This window comes from Neoarius graeffei, chromosome 16 (genome assembly GCF_027579695.1).
Source record: "Neoarius graeffei isolate fNeoGra1 chromosome 16, fNeoGra1.pri, whole genome shotgun sequence".
Lineage (NCBI taxonomy): Eukaryota > Metazoa > Chordata > Actinopteri > Siluriformes > Ariidae > Neoarius > Neoarius graeffei.
This window is the reverse complement of record NC_083584.1, coordinates 7,840,379-7,857,405: the sequence shown is the minus strand read 5'-3', so window position 1 is coordinate 7,857,405 and position 17,027 is coordinate 7,840,379. Positions and strand designations below refer to the sequence as shown.

Here is a 17,027-nt window from a genome sequence, read left to right as displayed (position 1 = left end):
CAAGAAGAGGATGGAAAAGTCCACCTGCAAAATCCCTGGTAACATCAGAATGGAAGAACTTCAGAAGAAAACTGCTCACATACTCAGCAGGACCTGATTCATCAAATAATCCATCATACTCTCGTGATTGCCCCAAGTTCAAGGGCTGAACTCGGCTCCATCAGAGAAAAGATAATAATAATAATAATAATATTTTTTAAACTTTGCTATTTTCAGAAAAAAAGTCTTTATGGTTTTATATATCTAAACTGTGGGTGGTAAAAGAGAGCAACTGGACTTGCTTGAAGATTCTTGAAGACGTTTCACCTCTCATCCGAAAGGCTTCTTCAGTTCTGTCTGACTGGTAGGGAGCATCAGGTATTTATCCTCTCATGGATGAAAAGCTCATCTCAGATGTCATTGAGACATCCTATTGGTGTGGGTCACTGAGGGCTGGTTGTGAACGGCCTCGAGAGTCATTAGGATGATCAATGGATTGCCCGTTAGGATGATCAATGGAATGCTGATTCTCTCTGTCCTCCTGTGAGTCACTGAAAACAGCTGGGTTTTGGTGTGCGTTCAGTTGTCTGGGAAGTGTGCCAAGGACTGCATTGTAGGTGGCTGATAAATGATGTCTTAGACCCCCAAGATCTTCATCTTAACAACAAAGGACACTCATTTCAGGATTGCAACGTACGCATTTTAGCCAGAGATGATTGTTGGTATGAGCGAGGAGTTAAAGAAGCCATTTTTGTCAACCTGAAACGGCCATCACTGAACAGAGGTGGTGGTCTAAGGCTACGTTTACATTAGATCGTATCTGTCTCATTTTCTTCGCGGATGCACTGTCCGTTTACATTAAACCGCCTGGAAACACCGGGAAACGGGAATCCGCCAGCGTCCACGTATTCAATCCAGATCGTGTCAGCTCCGGTGCTGTGTAAACATTCAGAATACGCGGATACGCTGTGCTGAGCTCTAGCTGGCGTCTCATTGGACAACGTCACTGTGACATCCACCTTCCTGATTCGCTGGCGTTGGTCATGTGACGCGACTGCTGAAAAATGGCGCGGACTTCCGCCTTGTATCACCTTTCATTAAAGAGTGTAAAAGTATGAAAATACTGCAAATACTGATGCAAATACTGCCCATTGTGTAGTTATGATTGTCTTTAGGCTTGCCATCCTTCCACTTGCAAGTAGTAAGTGATATGCGCTGGGATCACACACACAGCGGCTCAGTCCCGAATCACTGCTTGTTCACTTCACTCGCGTGCTGTGTGAGCTGCGCAGGGCCGGAGTGCGCACTCTCCAGAGGGCACTCGCTGTTCAGGGCGGAGTGATTTGGAGCGCAGGATGCCTGCGGAGCCGAGCGTATCCGTGTATTGGTATTGCTGTGTGCACGCAAATCATGTATTGGTGTTGCTGTGTGCACACTAATCGTTTTAAAAACGTTAATCTGATGATCTGCTGATACGGTCTAATGTAAACATGGGCTAAGACACCATTTATCAGCCACCTACAATGCAGTCCTTGGCACACTTCCCAGACAACTGAATGCACACCAAAACCCAGCTGTTTTCAGTGACTCAAGGGCTCTGCATGCTCTTGCGACAAGGCTTTCGCAGATAGCTTTTTGCAGACAGTTGTAATTTATCGTTGAGCGGGGAGTAATAGGCGTGCGCGATGTTATTCACCACCACAACGCAAGGGGGCACAACGTCGCGAAATCGCTAAGAGTAGTTGGTGGGTGTGGTTAGTAGAGTGTTTATCCTCCGGTTACTTATAATGACTAGAACTGGAGTCGTATAGATGTACATACTTCCTCACTTCCTCGATCAACCGTTCTTCGTGCTGCTCCATCTTCGCTCGTGTTTTTAAGAATGGCGGTCGTGAAAACAAACCAAACCGGGAACGTAGGGAAGCGGAAGTGCGTGTACAGCAGATGTAGAGTGGACCAATCAGAGCCCTCTTGTCTGTGACGCTGTCTGCGAGGCTGTCTGCGGTGGTCACAATTTTTGGGAGGTGCACGCAGAGCGTCTGTGAAGGGGGGGGGCTTCGCAGACACCATCTGCGACGTCATCTGCGAGGACTGGGTTGTCAGCATAAATTGGCCTTCACAGGAGCACTGTAAACCCGAATAAGTTGAGTTTACTTAAAAAAAATTGAGGAAAGTGGTTGCCTTAAAAAAAATAAGTAATTATTAATGATTGAATTGAGTACCTTAAACTTACCAGAAGATTGTAAGTTTAAGGTACTCAATTCAATCATTAATAATTACTTATTTTTTTAAGGCAACCACTTTCCTCAATTTTTTTAAGTAAACTCAACTTATTCGGGTTTACAGTGAGGACAGAGAGAATCAGCAATCCATTGATCACCCTAACGACTCTCGAGGCCGTTCACAACCAGCCCCCAGTGACCCACACCAACAGGATGACTCAATGACATCTGAGATGAGCTTTTCATCCATGAGAGGATAAATACCTGATGCTCCCTACCAGTCAGACAGAACTGAAGAAGCCTTTCGGATGAGAGGTGAAACGTCTTCAAGAATCTTCAAGCAAGTCCAGTTGCTCTCTTTTACCACCCACAGTTACTATGACCTGGATGACTGAGAATCTTCACAGACTTTTATATATCTAAATTTCCTCGATAGGTAATTCTGTGAGTGAGTGAGTGAGTGAGTGAGTGAGTGAGTGAGTGAGTGAGTGAGTGAGTGAGTAAATTTCCCATTTAGTCCCAATGATGTAAAGATCATACAGAATTCTAACACTTCATGCAGGTAAAAGATCCACACTAAAGGTCCAAAAGATGTGATGGCATCACCATAGCAACAAGACAAGGTCAAGTTTATTACTTTATTGTTCTGAGATTACAGATGCTCATTCAGCACTGTGGGTTTTGACGTGTTTCTGTCTAATTCTCTCAGATTTGATCTGATAGGGTGATAGATCAGATCCCATGCAGTAAGAGCACGTGATCCCTTGTGTTTGGACAGTTTTGATTCCACGGTATCACGTTGGAATCACCCCTCCTGACGAGCCCGAAGCCATGATTGACATGGGAACGAGTTCAAAAAGAAAGTAAATCCAGTTTCCAGAGAATACAGATGTGTTTAACCTTTCGATCCTGGCGCGAATGTGAAAGAGCTGAGAAAGCGCTTCGCCTTTTCACTTTTCAGTGGCTCTGCTATAAAAGAACATTAAAACCAGGCCTGACTACACTTGAAGGTCCCAGAGACCGTGTGCTGATCATTCTGCGATCTATCCCCCTGCGTGGCTCAGTGTGATGGCAGTGTTAAAGGTGTGGGGTTTCATTCTGCTCTCTCTCAGCTCCTGGAGCTGCGCAGCTGGATGCACCTGGATGAAGACGCAGAACAGAGCATCTCTGAGCAGCTTCCAGGTTTTAAGCAACAGCTCGATTTCTCATCTCGAGCAGGCGGTGAGTAAAGACAGAAGGATCAAGGGCTGTGCAGGAGTCGCGGTGTAGAACCGATGCGCTTCTGCACTCATTAAACCCACAGTTTATTTATTTATTTATTTATTTATCTATTTATCTATCTGTGTTGTGTTGGACCTCTGAGACAGCAGCAACCTCCTGGTGATATAACTCATCACTCTGACGTGATCTGTGTCTTTCTTTTTTTTTTTTCTTTTTTCTTTTTTTTTTCTTTTCTTTGTCTTAGTGCACAAATTCTGCTCCGACCACCGCTACCGCCACCGCCAAGCTCAGCGTGGAGTTTCCGCACAAACACTACAACCGCATGTTTCAGCTCCAGGTAAAGTACAGCTTCAGATGTGCTTACTCTTTAATAACAGTGTGGTTTAAAACTGTTATGATATGATAAAAAGAAATGCACCAGTCAGGGAGGAAATATAGACCTTCAAAAGGTTATACGGTACGTTCATTCGGACATTTACAGAACACCATTAAAAACAATTACATGAAAATAATCACAATGGCACCAGAATGTTAAGTTCAAATCCCAGGACAGGTAGTGACAATTACATCGAAAATTAATAAATAATATAAATATAAATAAGCGGGTGGTATCTTGTCAGTAAACTGTGTACCAATCAGAATAAGTTCAAATCCCACGACAGGTTGCATCTATAATTAACAAATAATATAAATATAAATAAGCAAAATAAGTGGGTGGTGTCTCGTCAATAAATGTTTTGTACTAATCAGAAGGTTACAAGTTAAAATCCCATGATAGGTAGTGACACATCTCATCTCATTATCTCTAGCCGCTTTATCCTTCTACAGGGTCGCAGGCAAGCTGGAGCCTATCCCAGCTGACTACGGGTGAAAGGCGGGGTACACCCTGGACAAGTCGCCAGGTCATCACAGGGCTGACACATAGACACAGACAACCATTCACACTCACATTCACACCTACGCTCAATTTAGAGTCACCAGTTAACCTAACCTGCATGTCTTTGGACTGTGGGGGAAACCGGAGCACCCGGGGGAAACCCACGTGGACACGGGGAGAACATGCAAACTCCACACAGAAAGGCCCTCGCCGGCCCCGGGGCTCGAACCCGGACCTTCTTGCTGTGAGGCGACAGCGCTAACCACTACACCCTAGGTGTAGTGGTTACCGCCCTAGGTAGTGACAATTACATAAAAAAAGTAATAAATAATATAAATATACGCAATAAGTGGGTAGTATCTTGTCAATAAATGTTTTGTGCGAATCAGAAGGTTATAAGTTCAAACTGCATGATAGGTAGTGATAATTACATCTATAATTAATAAATAATAGAAATAGAAATAAACAAAATAAGCTGGTGGTATCTCGTCAATAAATGTTTTGTGCTAATCAGAAGGTTATACATTCAAATCCCAAGATAGGTAATGACAAAATATAAATATAAATAAATGCAATAAGCAGGTAGTATCTTGTCAGTATATATATATTGCTAATCAGAAGGTTATAAGTTCAAATTGCATGACAGGTAGTGATAATTATATCTATCGTTAATTAATAATATAAATATAAATATAAATAAGTGGGTGGTATCTCATCAATAAATTGATTTGTGCCAATCAGAAGGTTATAAGTTCAAATCCCATGACAGATAGTGCTCCACTGTTGGGCGCTACAGCAAGAAGATTATAACTTGAAAATCCCAAGAAGTGAATTATTGTAGACAGAAAAATAATTTAAAGAAAAAATGAAAAAAGGAGATGTGACTCAAAATAAAGTGATGATTAAGGCGATTCAAAACACCTGGACGTGTTACTTCTGTTCACCAGGCACAGGATCACATACTGTTCATTTTGCGGACTCTAAAGAGCATCATGAGGCTCTACAGTGGGAAATATGAGAAGCTGGACTGCAACCAGCATCAGCTGCAGATCTTCCTGCTTGATGTGCATCGCCAGATTTTGGAGCTGGAGCAATGTGTGAGTCAACGTCATTCATCAGCATGAAGTGAAAACAGCAGGTTTATTTACAATGAATAAAATTTAATTTAAAATGTTTCCCTTATTTTCAATGAAGGCAAAAAATATCATCGCCACTGAAGAACAGAAGAAAATATCGAAAAAGATCGAAATGCATTTCAGAAGTCTGGTTTCTCACCTTAAAACCACGGTAAGCTTCCTGCAGCTCCTGATCCTGTCTCGGACCAGAAGAGTTCCTCAGTGTGTTTGTGTTTCCTTTACGGTGCTTTCTGATGAGATCTTTCTCCTGGCAGGATTACAGTCCACAAGGCTGGGATGAGATCACAGAAGTGGTGCTGAAACACCTCAGAAGACTCGACCTTCTGGCCAGCAAAACTAAAATAGACCTTCAGGATTAAAGGCTCTCCAAAAACCTGATTAGATGAATCTAAATACACAAAATTCTGCACCACAGCCCTGCAGTTCCCTTTCATAATTTATATTTAATTTATTTTGTCATTTTTAAAGTCCATTCTGTCAGTATTAATTGTTTTTATGTATTTCTTTTTTCATAGTGTAGTGTGTGTGTGTGTGTGTGTGTGTGTGTGTGTGTGTGTGTGTGTGTGTGTGTGTGTGTGTGTGTGATTGTTAGCATGTCTGTCAACACAATCATGAGGGATGTGTATTTTTTTAACTGCCACATTTTTTAAATAAAAAAGAACTTTTGTAATTAATATTTATTTATGTATTTATTTCTTTATAACAATGTTTATACAGAGGGTCTCGAGAGGTCCTGCACACATATAATCCTATTCATCTAATAAACAAATAATATAAATGCAAATTCTACAAATAAAAACCAATAGAGAAATATTTCTGAAATAATACAAAATATATGTAATATATAAATGTATATGTATGAATAAAATTAAATTAATCTTAGAAATGCTTTGAGGTCATTAAGGTGAGATACCTGTCTTACAGTAAGATCTAAATTATTCCAGTCATTTACTGATTAAATGTGTAATGCATTCAATACAACACACATCCAATAATGTCTCACTGATAATAGACGTCACTTGGTTAAATCTAAGTTCATATCTCTGTTAGACACTGACTTTAAGATAAGATAAGATAAGATAAGATAAGATAAGATAAGATAAGATAAGATAAGATAAGATAAGATAAACTTTATTAATCCCTCGGTGGGGAACTGTACGTGTTCCCCATCGAGGGATTATAGAATGCAATAAAAGTACAGAATATAATGATAAAATAAAGTAAAATAAATGAAAAAAGTAAAAACACAGGCCATGTATGTAATGTACACAGTAAAATAAGAATGGAACTTCAGTAAGAGTGGTACAGGACTTCACCTGAAATAGTAATACTGAACTCATAAAATACTGGCAACTGAAATAGGAATAGAAATATTGTACTAGATAGTGAATGTTATTGCACAGCAGAATATAACTAACAAGAAAAAAACAGGCTATGGACATTATTATTATTATTATTATTATTATTATTATTATTATTATTATTATTATTATTATTATCTCATCTCTCATCTAATTATCTCTAGCCGCTTTATCCTGTTCTACAGGGTCGCAGGCAAGCTGGAGCATTATTATTATTATTATTATTATTATTATTATTATTATTATTATTATTATTATTATCGGTATGGTAGTATCCAGTCCGGTGGAATGACGCGGTGTGATGTTTAAATATGTGTAAACGTTGTTCATTTCTCTGCCCAGTTTATTGTCATTAATTATAAAAGTTTCAAATAAAATGAGCATTTGTGGGAAAAACAAGTGTGCATTTTGTGTTCATTCATCTTTTTAATAGTTTCTGCTGCCCTTGTTTTAAAGACTTTCTCATATTATCAAGCATCAACTGACAATTAAAAAAAATGTGAAAATAATTGTCCATAGTTTTGCCATTTGTTGACTCCCATACCGTACAGGCCACGCCTTCCGACAGAGATCGGCGCATGCGTCCTTCCACCGGACATTAACGCTAATATCGTTAATATTTTTTTTCTATTTTTCTTCGTGAACATCTGCACAAATAAAGACCCACCGAGGACAGAATAAACTGGGAGTGGAAAGCTGAAGGGCATCGATCCACCGGATATATAATGTGTAGTAGACACGTTATATTTTACCAGCCACTCGTACCCAGATCAATCGGTGCCTTACTCAAGCACCTACTCCTACTGATTCAAGGACTCGAACCAGCAACCTTTTGATCCCAAAGCTCCTTCCTAACCATTAAGCCATGACTTCCCTATGAAGAGGATTAATGAGTCCAGTAGTGTCATGTGAGATGAAACTGAAGGTCTTGGGGAATGTTATTAGATTTGTCTTTATAAAACTTTTCCGAGTGATCCTTCAGCGTTTCAGCTTCATTTTGGGGCTAAAATTAGTTTTCGAGCTGTAGATGACGGCCCTATCATCTGCTGTGCTGCTAAAATACACCAACATCTGGCAGGAGTTTGACCCCCACAGTGGGACTGGGACAGGAAAGTAGGACCTGATGACCATTTTACAGGTGCTACAATTTTGAGAAAAATTGAATGGTGCCAAAATATTTTGTTCTGACCTCATTTTAATCAAACCTTTAGTGAAAACATAATTCTAAAGATATATGTATATAAATAGGCTATCAGAGAACAGCCTGGCCCGGTCGGACTGATCTGATCTGATCTGATCTGATCTGATCTTCAGTATTTGATTTGGGGAAACAAGTCAAAGCTCTTTAAACTGACTGCATACTTTAGAATTTTTAAATCTTTATGAAAAGTGAATGGGTTTATTTATTTATTTATTTATTTTTAAATTTGAGTACAGTATAATAACAGAGGTTTTAATGAGGTAACCCTTTCTATACACACTGACTCAGAAACGGGTCAAACAGGTCCAGTCGGCTTCATTAGGACTGGAGGGGGAAAAAAAGACACCCTGCTGGATGACGAAAGAAAATTTCACACACCCGAGTCACTACACAGGAATTATTTACCTAAGCTAAAGCTTCACTACATCATCAAGGTTTTCGAAAATGAAAGTCTCTCTCTCTCTCGGGATCCCTGCTGGATGAAGGAAACTCGGTCCAAAAGCTGAAGCATGAACTCATCGTGGGTGTAAAGGAAAGCATGACCTTTAAAGAGAGATGAACAAGTCTATGGTTTAGTCGGGCTTTCCCTCTGCTCGGGCCATGCACATATAAAACCTCCTGCAGGTAGGAGCTCTGTTCACTGCTCAGCCGAGTCACTCCTGAGAAGACAAGCTCAGATCAGACAGACAGATCAGACAGACAGGATGGTGAGGGCTCTGAGGTGTGTGTTTCTGTGGCTGCTGATTTGCCCGGCTGTGTTTAAACGAACCTCTGAAGATCTAGAGACTCAAAGAAAACGCGAAATCATCCAGAAACTCTGCAGCCTGGTAAGAGTTCACACACACACACACACACACACACTCTCTCTCTCTCTCTCTCTCTCTCTCTGTGTATGAATTAATAAGTGATCGCTAATATAATGACTAATTACTTAAACTAGTCCATGTTAATTTAAATATGTGTTAGAATATTAATTAATAACAGCATAAAGGATTATATTTGTTCTTATTCTTGCACTGATTGTAATAATGAACAGATAATTCTCTAATTAATTTAACTTCAACAAACCATGATCCAGTGCTTAAATATTTATCATCACATTAATTTAAATATGTATGATTATAGTAATTAATAACAGAATAAATGATGATATTTGTTCTTATTTTTTCTGTTGTTTTGTTTTTTCTCTCCACAGGGTGAAATGCGACCGGTGAGATGTAAGACAGAGGCAGAAAATATGAAGATCCAAAGCCCCAAATTCCCCAAACAGGTGATGAGTGTGAAGGTTTAATCTCATTCTGTAACCCGAACAGGAGTGTGTTAAACACATCACACTCACCTGAGTGACAGATCGCACATGGACAGTGTGGAGCTCACACTCATTCACACACTTTCAGCTGTACACATTTAGAACAATAAAATGTGGAACGATAAAACATTTAGAGCAGGAGGAAGGAAAGGAAGGGAAAGAACCCCAGGCAGCCCTGCCCTAATGGTTAGAGAAGCATCTTTGCGACCAGTCCCTCTCTGGTTCGGTTCCCGAGACCAGCAAGCCTGAAGGACCTTAATCAAGGCGCCTAACCCCGCACTGTTCCGGCAAGAACGAACAAGGAAAAATAAATAAATAAATAAATAAAATAACTGATGGTCTGGTTGTCAGTTCGGTTGGTACCCGGCCAAAGCAAACACTGTAATGGGTCGCAGCTTCATGACTTTCCTTGGGGATGAAGATTCTGTACTTTTAAATCTATTTCTGCATTAATCAGTGAACTAATGAAATCTGTTAAACGGGTAAATAATTGATTCATTCAAACATCATCGTGTGTGTGTGTGTGTGTGTGTGTGTGTGCAGGAGGAGAGCAGACTGTCAGTGTTGGAAATGTCATTTCGGATTGTGTCTGATCTGATGAAGAACGCGTCCACCGAGTGGGATTCCAGTGAACTGCAGCAGTTACACAATTTACTGGAACACCAGAAACAATTCTACACACCACTGGTAAATCTAACCTCCCTCTGTACACCTGTCTAACCTCCCTCTGTACACCTGTCTAACCTCCCTCTGTACACCTGTCTAACCTCCCTCTGTACACCTGTCTAACCTCTGTCTGTACACCTGTCTAACCTCCCTCTGTACACCTGTCTAACCTCCCTCTGTACACCTGTCTAACCTCCCTCTGTACACCTGTCTAAACTCCCTCTGTACACCTGTCTAACCTCCCTCTGTACACCTGTCTAACCTCCGTCTGTACATCTGTCTAACCTCCCTCTGTACACCTGTCTAACCTCCGTCTGTACACCTGTCTAACCTCCTTCTGTACACCTGTCTAACCTCCCTCTGGACACCTGCCTAATCTCAGCTCTGGTGTTGTTCTGTGCTCCTGGAGTTATCCAGAAGAAGAACAATAAACTCCGACTTCACTCTTTTGCTTTCCAGAGAAGCTCTTTGGGTTTGTTTGTTTGTTTGTTTGTTTGTTTGTGTCCGATCTCCTCTTTGACTCTGGTCAGTGAGGTGCTGATGAGCTCGGCTGTGTTGTGAGTTTCAGTAAAGCTGTGTGATGATGAAGCTCATGGATGTTTGGTGTGTGTGTGTGTGTGTGTGTGTGTTGCTGCTCCAGGTTCTGGTCTCCATCTCTGCTCAGGCTGAAGTGGAACCCTGGAGCGATTTCTGGAGAAATCTGGCTCATTTTCTTTCGCAGAAGGTGAGAGGGTCGCTGCGGCTGCACTTCGCCACATTTCACTCGCCATGTTCACCATCAGTGCTTTAACCTTTTCTCGATGCGGGTTTTTGTTTTTCTTCCCGCAGAGTTTCAGCTCGTGTGCGTGGGAAAGCGCGCGCCCCATCATTCTACAGGTCATGCGCAGTTTCTACAGATCCACTACAAAACCACCCAGACAAGTCAGGAGCTGCTGACCTCCACTGGGACCCACTGACTATTTATTTATTTATTTATTTATTTAGATAAGTAGAATTAAATTGCAGTGAGTTATATTCTCAACTCAACTCCATTTTAAGTTTTTGATCTTTAATTTTAATATTATGCCTATTATTAGACCTTCTTGATATAATGATGGATTTGATGTTTACCTGTTACAGTAGTTTAAAATTTGGGTTTTGTAAAAAAATATATATATTTTCAGTTTAGATCTCTTATTAGTTGTTACGAGTCTTTGACTCATTGTACATATCGACGATAAATAAAGCTATTATTTATTTATTTATTTATTTATTTATTTTTCTCAGCTATCTATCTGTTTGCTTATTTATTTTCTAATTGATTGATCAATTGACTTTCTCCGTTGTTTTTTTATCTATCTATCTATCTATCTATCTATCTATCTATCTATCTATCTATCTATCTATCTATCTATCTATCTATCTATCTATCTATCTATCTTATTATTTATTTTCTCATTTATTTTGTTCATTTATGTATGCATTCATGGTACAGAATCAGTCTGATGTACAGTATGATAATCATCATCCTGTGAACGCTAATAAACGCTTTTCCACTCGAGGCTGTGAGCGGTGTTTTGACTCTGTGCTCTGTTTCAGTGGAGGCTTTCCCTTTTCTCCTCTGCTCTGCTTCTCAGTGAGTTATGACCCTCCCTGTGGAACTCAATAAGCCAAAGCATCCTGAAGCTCAATTAAATTTATCGGACTATTTAATCAGCACATTTGTGACATTTAGATAGATAGATAGATAGATAGATAGATAGATAGATAGATAGATAGATAGATAGATAGATAGATAGATAGAGTACTTTACTGATCCCTGAGAGAAATGATCCTGGTGCAGAAGTACAATAAACCACAGAAATTAAAGGACACTGATGACGCACAGAGAACAAAATTACAACAATCACAGTTAGTAAACTAATTAATTAAGAATAAAATAAGATTAATCAGATGGTCAGTAGCAACAAAAGCAAGTAAAGTGGTTGTAGTGCTAGTGTCAACAATAACAACAACAAATAATAATAATAATAATAATTATTACGGGCGGCACGGTGGTGTAGTGGTTAGCGCTGTCGCCTCACAGCAAGAAGGTCCTGGGTTCGAGCCCCGGGGCCGGCGAGGGCCTTTCTGTGTGGAGTTTGCATGTTCTCCCACGTGGGTCCCCTCCGGGTCCCCTCCGGGTGCTCCGGTTTCCCCCACAGTCCAAAGACATGCAGGTTAGGTTAACTGGTGACTCTAAATTGACCGTAGGTGTGAATGTGAGTGTGAATGGTTGTCTGTGTCTATGTGTCAGCCCTGTGATGACCTGGCGACTTGTCCAGGGTGTACCCCGCCTTTCGCCCGTAGTCAGCTGGGATAGGATCCAGCTTGCCTGCGACCCTGTAGAAGGATAAAGTGGCTACAGATAATGAGAATGAGATGAATAATAATTACAGTGCAACGGAATCTCCCTCTGTGTGTGTGTGTGGTGTTGGGGGGAGTTATCTCATCTCATTATCTGTAGCCGCTTTATCCTGTTCTACAGGGTCGCAGGCAAGCTGGAGCCTATCCCAGCTGACTACGGGCGAAAGGCGGGGTACACCCTGGACAAGTCGCCAGGTCATCACAGGGCTGACACATAGACACAGACAACCATTCACACTCACATTCACACCTACGCTCAATTTAGAGTCACCAGTTAACCTAACCTGCATGTCTTTGGACTGTGGGGGAAACCGGAGCACCCGGAGGAAACCCACGGGGAGAACATGCAAACTCCATACAGAAAGGCCCTCGCCGGCCCCGGGGCTCGAACCCAGGACCTTCTTGCTGTGAGGCGACAGCGCTAATCACTACGCTACCGTGCCGCCCCATCATCATCATCATCATAGCAGTAAATAACATAAGTGTAATATACACTGAAAAAAGTAACCTATAGAATTTACCCAATAAATCTGAGGTAACAATTTGCATTGACTTGTTTGGGGTAGATTTAATTCCGAGTATAAAATAACTGAAATAAAAAGCTATGAAATACTTAAATAAATTGGGTAAAATTTACCTCACATTTATGGATCTATTCAACAGCTACTTTCTCATTGGAATTGGGTAAAATTATCTCTTGTTTGCTAGTAGGTAATACCTGATAATTACTAATCAAAGGTAATTAATATCACTTAACCATTACTTATTCGGAGAAGGTAAGATGTACCCCCCAAAAAAGACTTTCAGATGGTTCATCATCTCAATGTTTTTAATCATCAAAAAAAAAAAAACAGAATAAAGTGCAGTACAACAGCTTCACACAACATTTTTAGTAATGAACCTGTTTTATAACTCACTAACTAACAGCCGGAGAGAGGAAGACGGCAGTCCGAGAGTTCCCTGTCCCGCTCACTCAAACGCGCGGTCTGACGCATGCGCAATTTGGAGCACAGGACTCAAGGCTTTGGGGTAGATTTTACCGTATTTTTCCATCTAACGGCTGTAATTGTTAACGAATAGGTAGCATATGTATAATTTACCCATTACTTTATAATTCCTTGGCTGACTGCAATAATCGAGTAAATTGTATCTGGTTTGCATAGATTATCTCCAAAATCACTTCTTACAGTGTACACTATTGACTGCTATGCACTTCTGGTTAGATGCAATCTGCATTTCGTTGCCTTGTACCTGACATGTGCAATGACAATAAAGTTGAATCTAATCTAATCTAATCTAATCTAATCTAATCTAATCTAATCTAATCTAATCTAATCTAATCTAATCTAATCTAATCTAATCATCAGCAGCAGCACCAGCAGCAGCAGCATGCTCGCGTACCAAAAACAACATTAATGAAAAGATTTCCCCAAACAGTAATGAAGGCTCATTAAAACACTGTGACCCTGTGCTGGAGGTCTCGCACTAAACACCATCATGAGTAATTAATCCCGGCTGTTATTCCTGATGATGGACTGGACTCTGTTCCTCATTCATTCACCGTTTTGTTTCAGACCTTTGGAGCACAAGGTTCGGAGAGCTGAAGCACCTGGGCTCTGGGCTTTCACTGACCCTCACAGGAGCCTGGGCTGAAGCCTGAGGAGCTCCTCTGTGGGACTCAGTCACACTCCTTCTGCTCAGGCTTCAGTCCTGGACGCGTTTGGACAGAAGTTCAGCAGTCCGGGTTCGGAAACTAAAGGTTTCACTTTCACTGATCTGCCCAGAAAATTAAAGCTGCTGAGTTTATTTCAGCCACCTGATGAGTGCATCCAGCTGAACTCATCCTGCGGGGCAGAAGAACATGAAGGACACAAATAAAATCAGCGATGACGCAGTGAAAAGGTGCGGCGCTGCAGAGTCTGAAAACCACGTGACTCACAGCTTCGTCACAGGGAGAGGAAAGCGGTGAGACGAGTGTTACACTACACCTGCTGTGGTATTCCGAAAATGAATGTGAGTCACGTGCTTTTCGCGAGCAAAAACACAACACACACAACAGAACACAACATAAAAACACAACACAACACGGCATAACACAACACGGCATAACACAACACAGTATAACACAACATAAAAACACAACACCACACAGCATAACACAACACGGCATAACACAACACAGTATAACACAACACAGCATAACACAACACGGCATAACACAACACAGTATAACACAACACAGCATAACACAACACGGCATAACACAACACAGTATAACACAACACAGCATAACACAACATAAAAACACAACAGCATAACACAACACAGCATAACACAACACAGTATAACACAACACAGCATAACACAACACGGCATAACACAACACAACACAGTATAACACAACACAGCATAACACAACATAAAAACACAACACAGCATAACACAACACGGCATAACACAACACAGTATAACACAACACAGCATAACACAACATAAAAACACAACACAGCATAACACAACACAGTATAACACAACACAGCATAACACAACACGGCATAACACAACACGGCATAACACAACACAGTATAACACAACACAGCATAACACAACACAACACAGCATAACACAACACGGCATAACACAACACAGTATAACACAACACAGCATAACACAACATAAAAACACAACACAGCATAACACAACACGGCATAACACAACACGGCATAACACAACACAGCATAACACAACATAAAAACACAACACAGTATAACACAACACGGCATAACACAACACAGTATAACACAACACAGCATAACACAACACGGCATAACACAACACAGTATAACACAACACAGCATAACACAACATGGCATAACACAACACAGTATAACACAACACGGCATAACACAACACAGTATAACACAACACAGCATAACACAACATAAAAACACAACACAACACAGCATAACACAACACGGCATAACACAACACGGCATAACACAACACGGCATAACACAACACAGCATAACACAACACAACACAGCATAACACAACACAGCATAACACAACACAACACAGCATAACACAACATAAAAACACAACATAACACAACACAGCATAACAACATAAAAACAACACAACACAGCATAACACAACACGGCATAACACAACACAGCATAACACAACACGGCATAACACAACACAGCATAACACAACACAACACAGCATAACACAACATAACACAACACAGCATAACAACATAAAAACAACACAACACAGCATAACACAACACAGCATAACAACATAAAAACAACACAACACAGCATAACACAACACAGCATAACACAACACAGCATAACACAACACAGCATAACACAACACGGCATAACACACAGCATAACACAACACGGCATAACACAACATAAAAACACGACACAGCATAACACAACACAGCATAACACAACACAACACAGCATAACACAACATAAAAACACAACATAACACAACACAGCATAACAACATAAAAACAACACAACACAGCATAACACAACACGGCATAACACAACACAGCATAACACAACACGGCATAACACAACACAGCATAACACAACACAACACAGCATAACACAACATAACACAACACAGCATAACAACATAAAAACAACACAACACAGCATAACACAACACAGCATAACAACATAAAAACAACACAACACAGCATAACACAACACAGCATAACACAGCACGGCATAACACAACACAGCATAACACAACACAGCATAAAAACACAACACAGCATAACACAACACAACAGAACACAGCACAACACAGCATAACACAACACAGCACACCTTTTCATTTCATCATCGTCCAAAGGCGGAAATTCGGCCCAAGTTCCTGCGACATAAACACTTTCACTTCTGATTGAGAGAATGTTTTCAGAGCGCAGAGACTCACATCAACACCATAAACATGACTAAGAGCAAATAATAATAATAATAATAATAATAATAATAATAATAATAATAATAAATAAATAAATAAACTAACGCTACGTTCACACTGCAAGGCTTAATGCTCAATTCCGATTTTTTTGTGAAATCCGATTTTTTGTGAGGTCGTTCACATTAACAAATATATGCGACTTGTATGTGATCCTCAGTATGAACGAAAAGCGACCTAAAAGTGTTCCGCATGCGCATTGCAGGATACGACGACGTCACACGCAGTGAGCATGGCCAGTGTTTACGGAAGTAAAACCGCCCGGTTGCGGTATGACCCATCCAATCTAGCTTGAATAGCTGCATCCCCCCAAATGGAAATCAGCTCCCTAACCTCTGCGTCCTTCCATTGAGAAGATTCAGAACCTTCACAGCCCGAAGCGTCCCTCGCATTGATGTCATGCGCAGGGGCGCAGATACGTTTTTTGAACTGGGGGGGACAAAAAACTGGGGGGGACAAAGCTGCCAGCAAACCAACCCCAACCCCGATATGCCTGTCAAACTTGTGGGTTACCATAGCAACCAAGCTCGAGCTCGCAACTAGAGGTCTGCGCGGGTCGGATTTTTCAGTCCCGCTCCCGCCCGCAAAGAATTATGATTTTCAGTCCCGCTGCCACCCCCGCCCGCGCCCACAAAAAAATTATGATTTTCAGTCCCGCTCGCGAAGAA

General features: G+C 40.8%; 1 protein-coding gene across 1 annotated transcript; it reads left to right on the top strand.

Moving 5' to 3' along the window:
• Positions 1-3,269: 3,269 nt before the first annotated feature.
• Positions 3,270-5,794, top strand: LOC132899922 (interferon a3-like). Its single transcript, XM_060941972.1, has 5 exons — positions 3,270-3,422; positions 3,667-3,759; positions 5,247-5,396; positions 5,494-5,586; positions 5,690-5,794. The coding sequence occupies exons 1-5, from the start codon at positions 3,270-3,272 to the stop codon at positions 5,792-5,794; spliced, it is 594 nt and encodes a 197-aa protein (XP_060797955.1).
• The last annotated feature ends 11,233 nt before the right edge of the window (positions 5,795-17,027 follow it).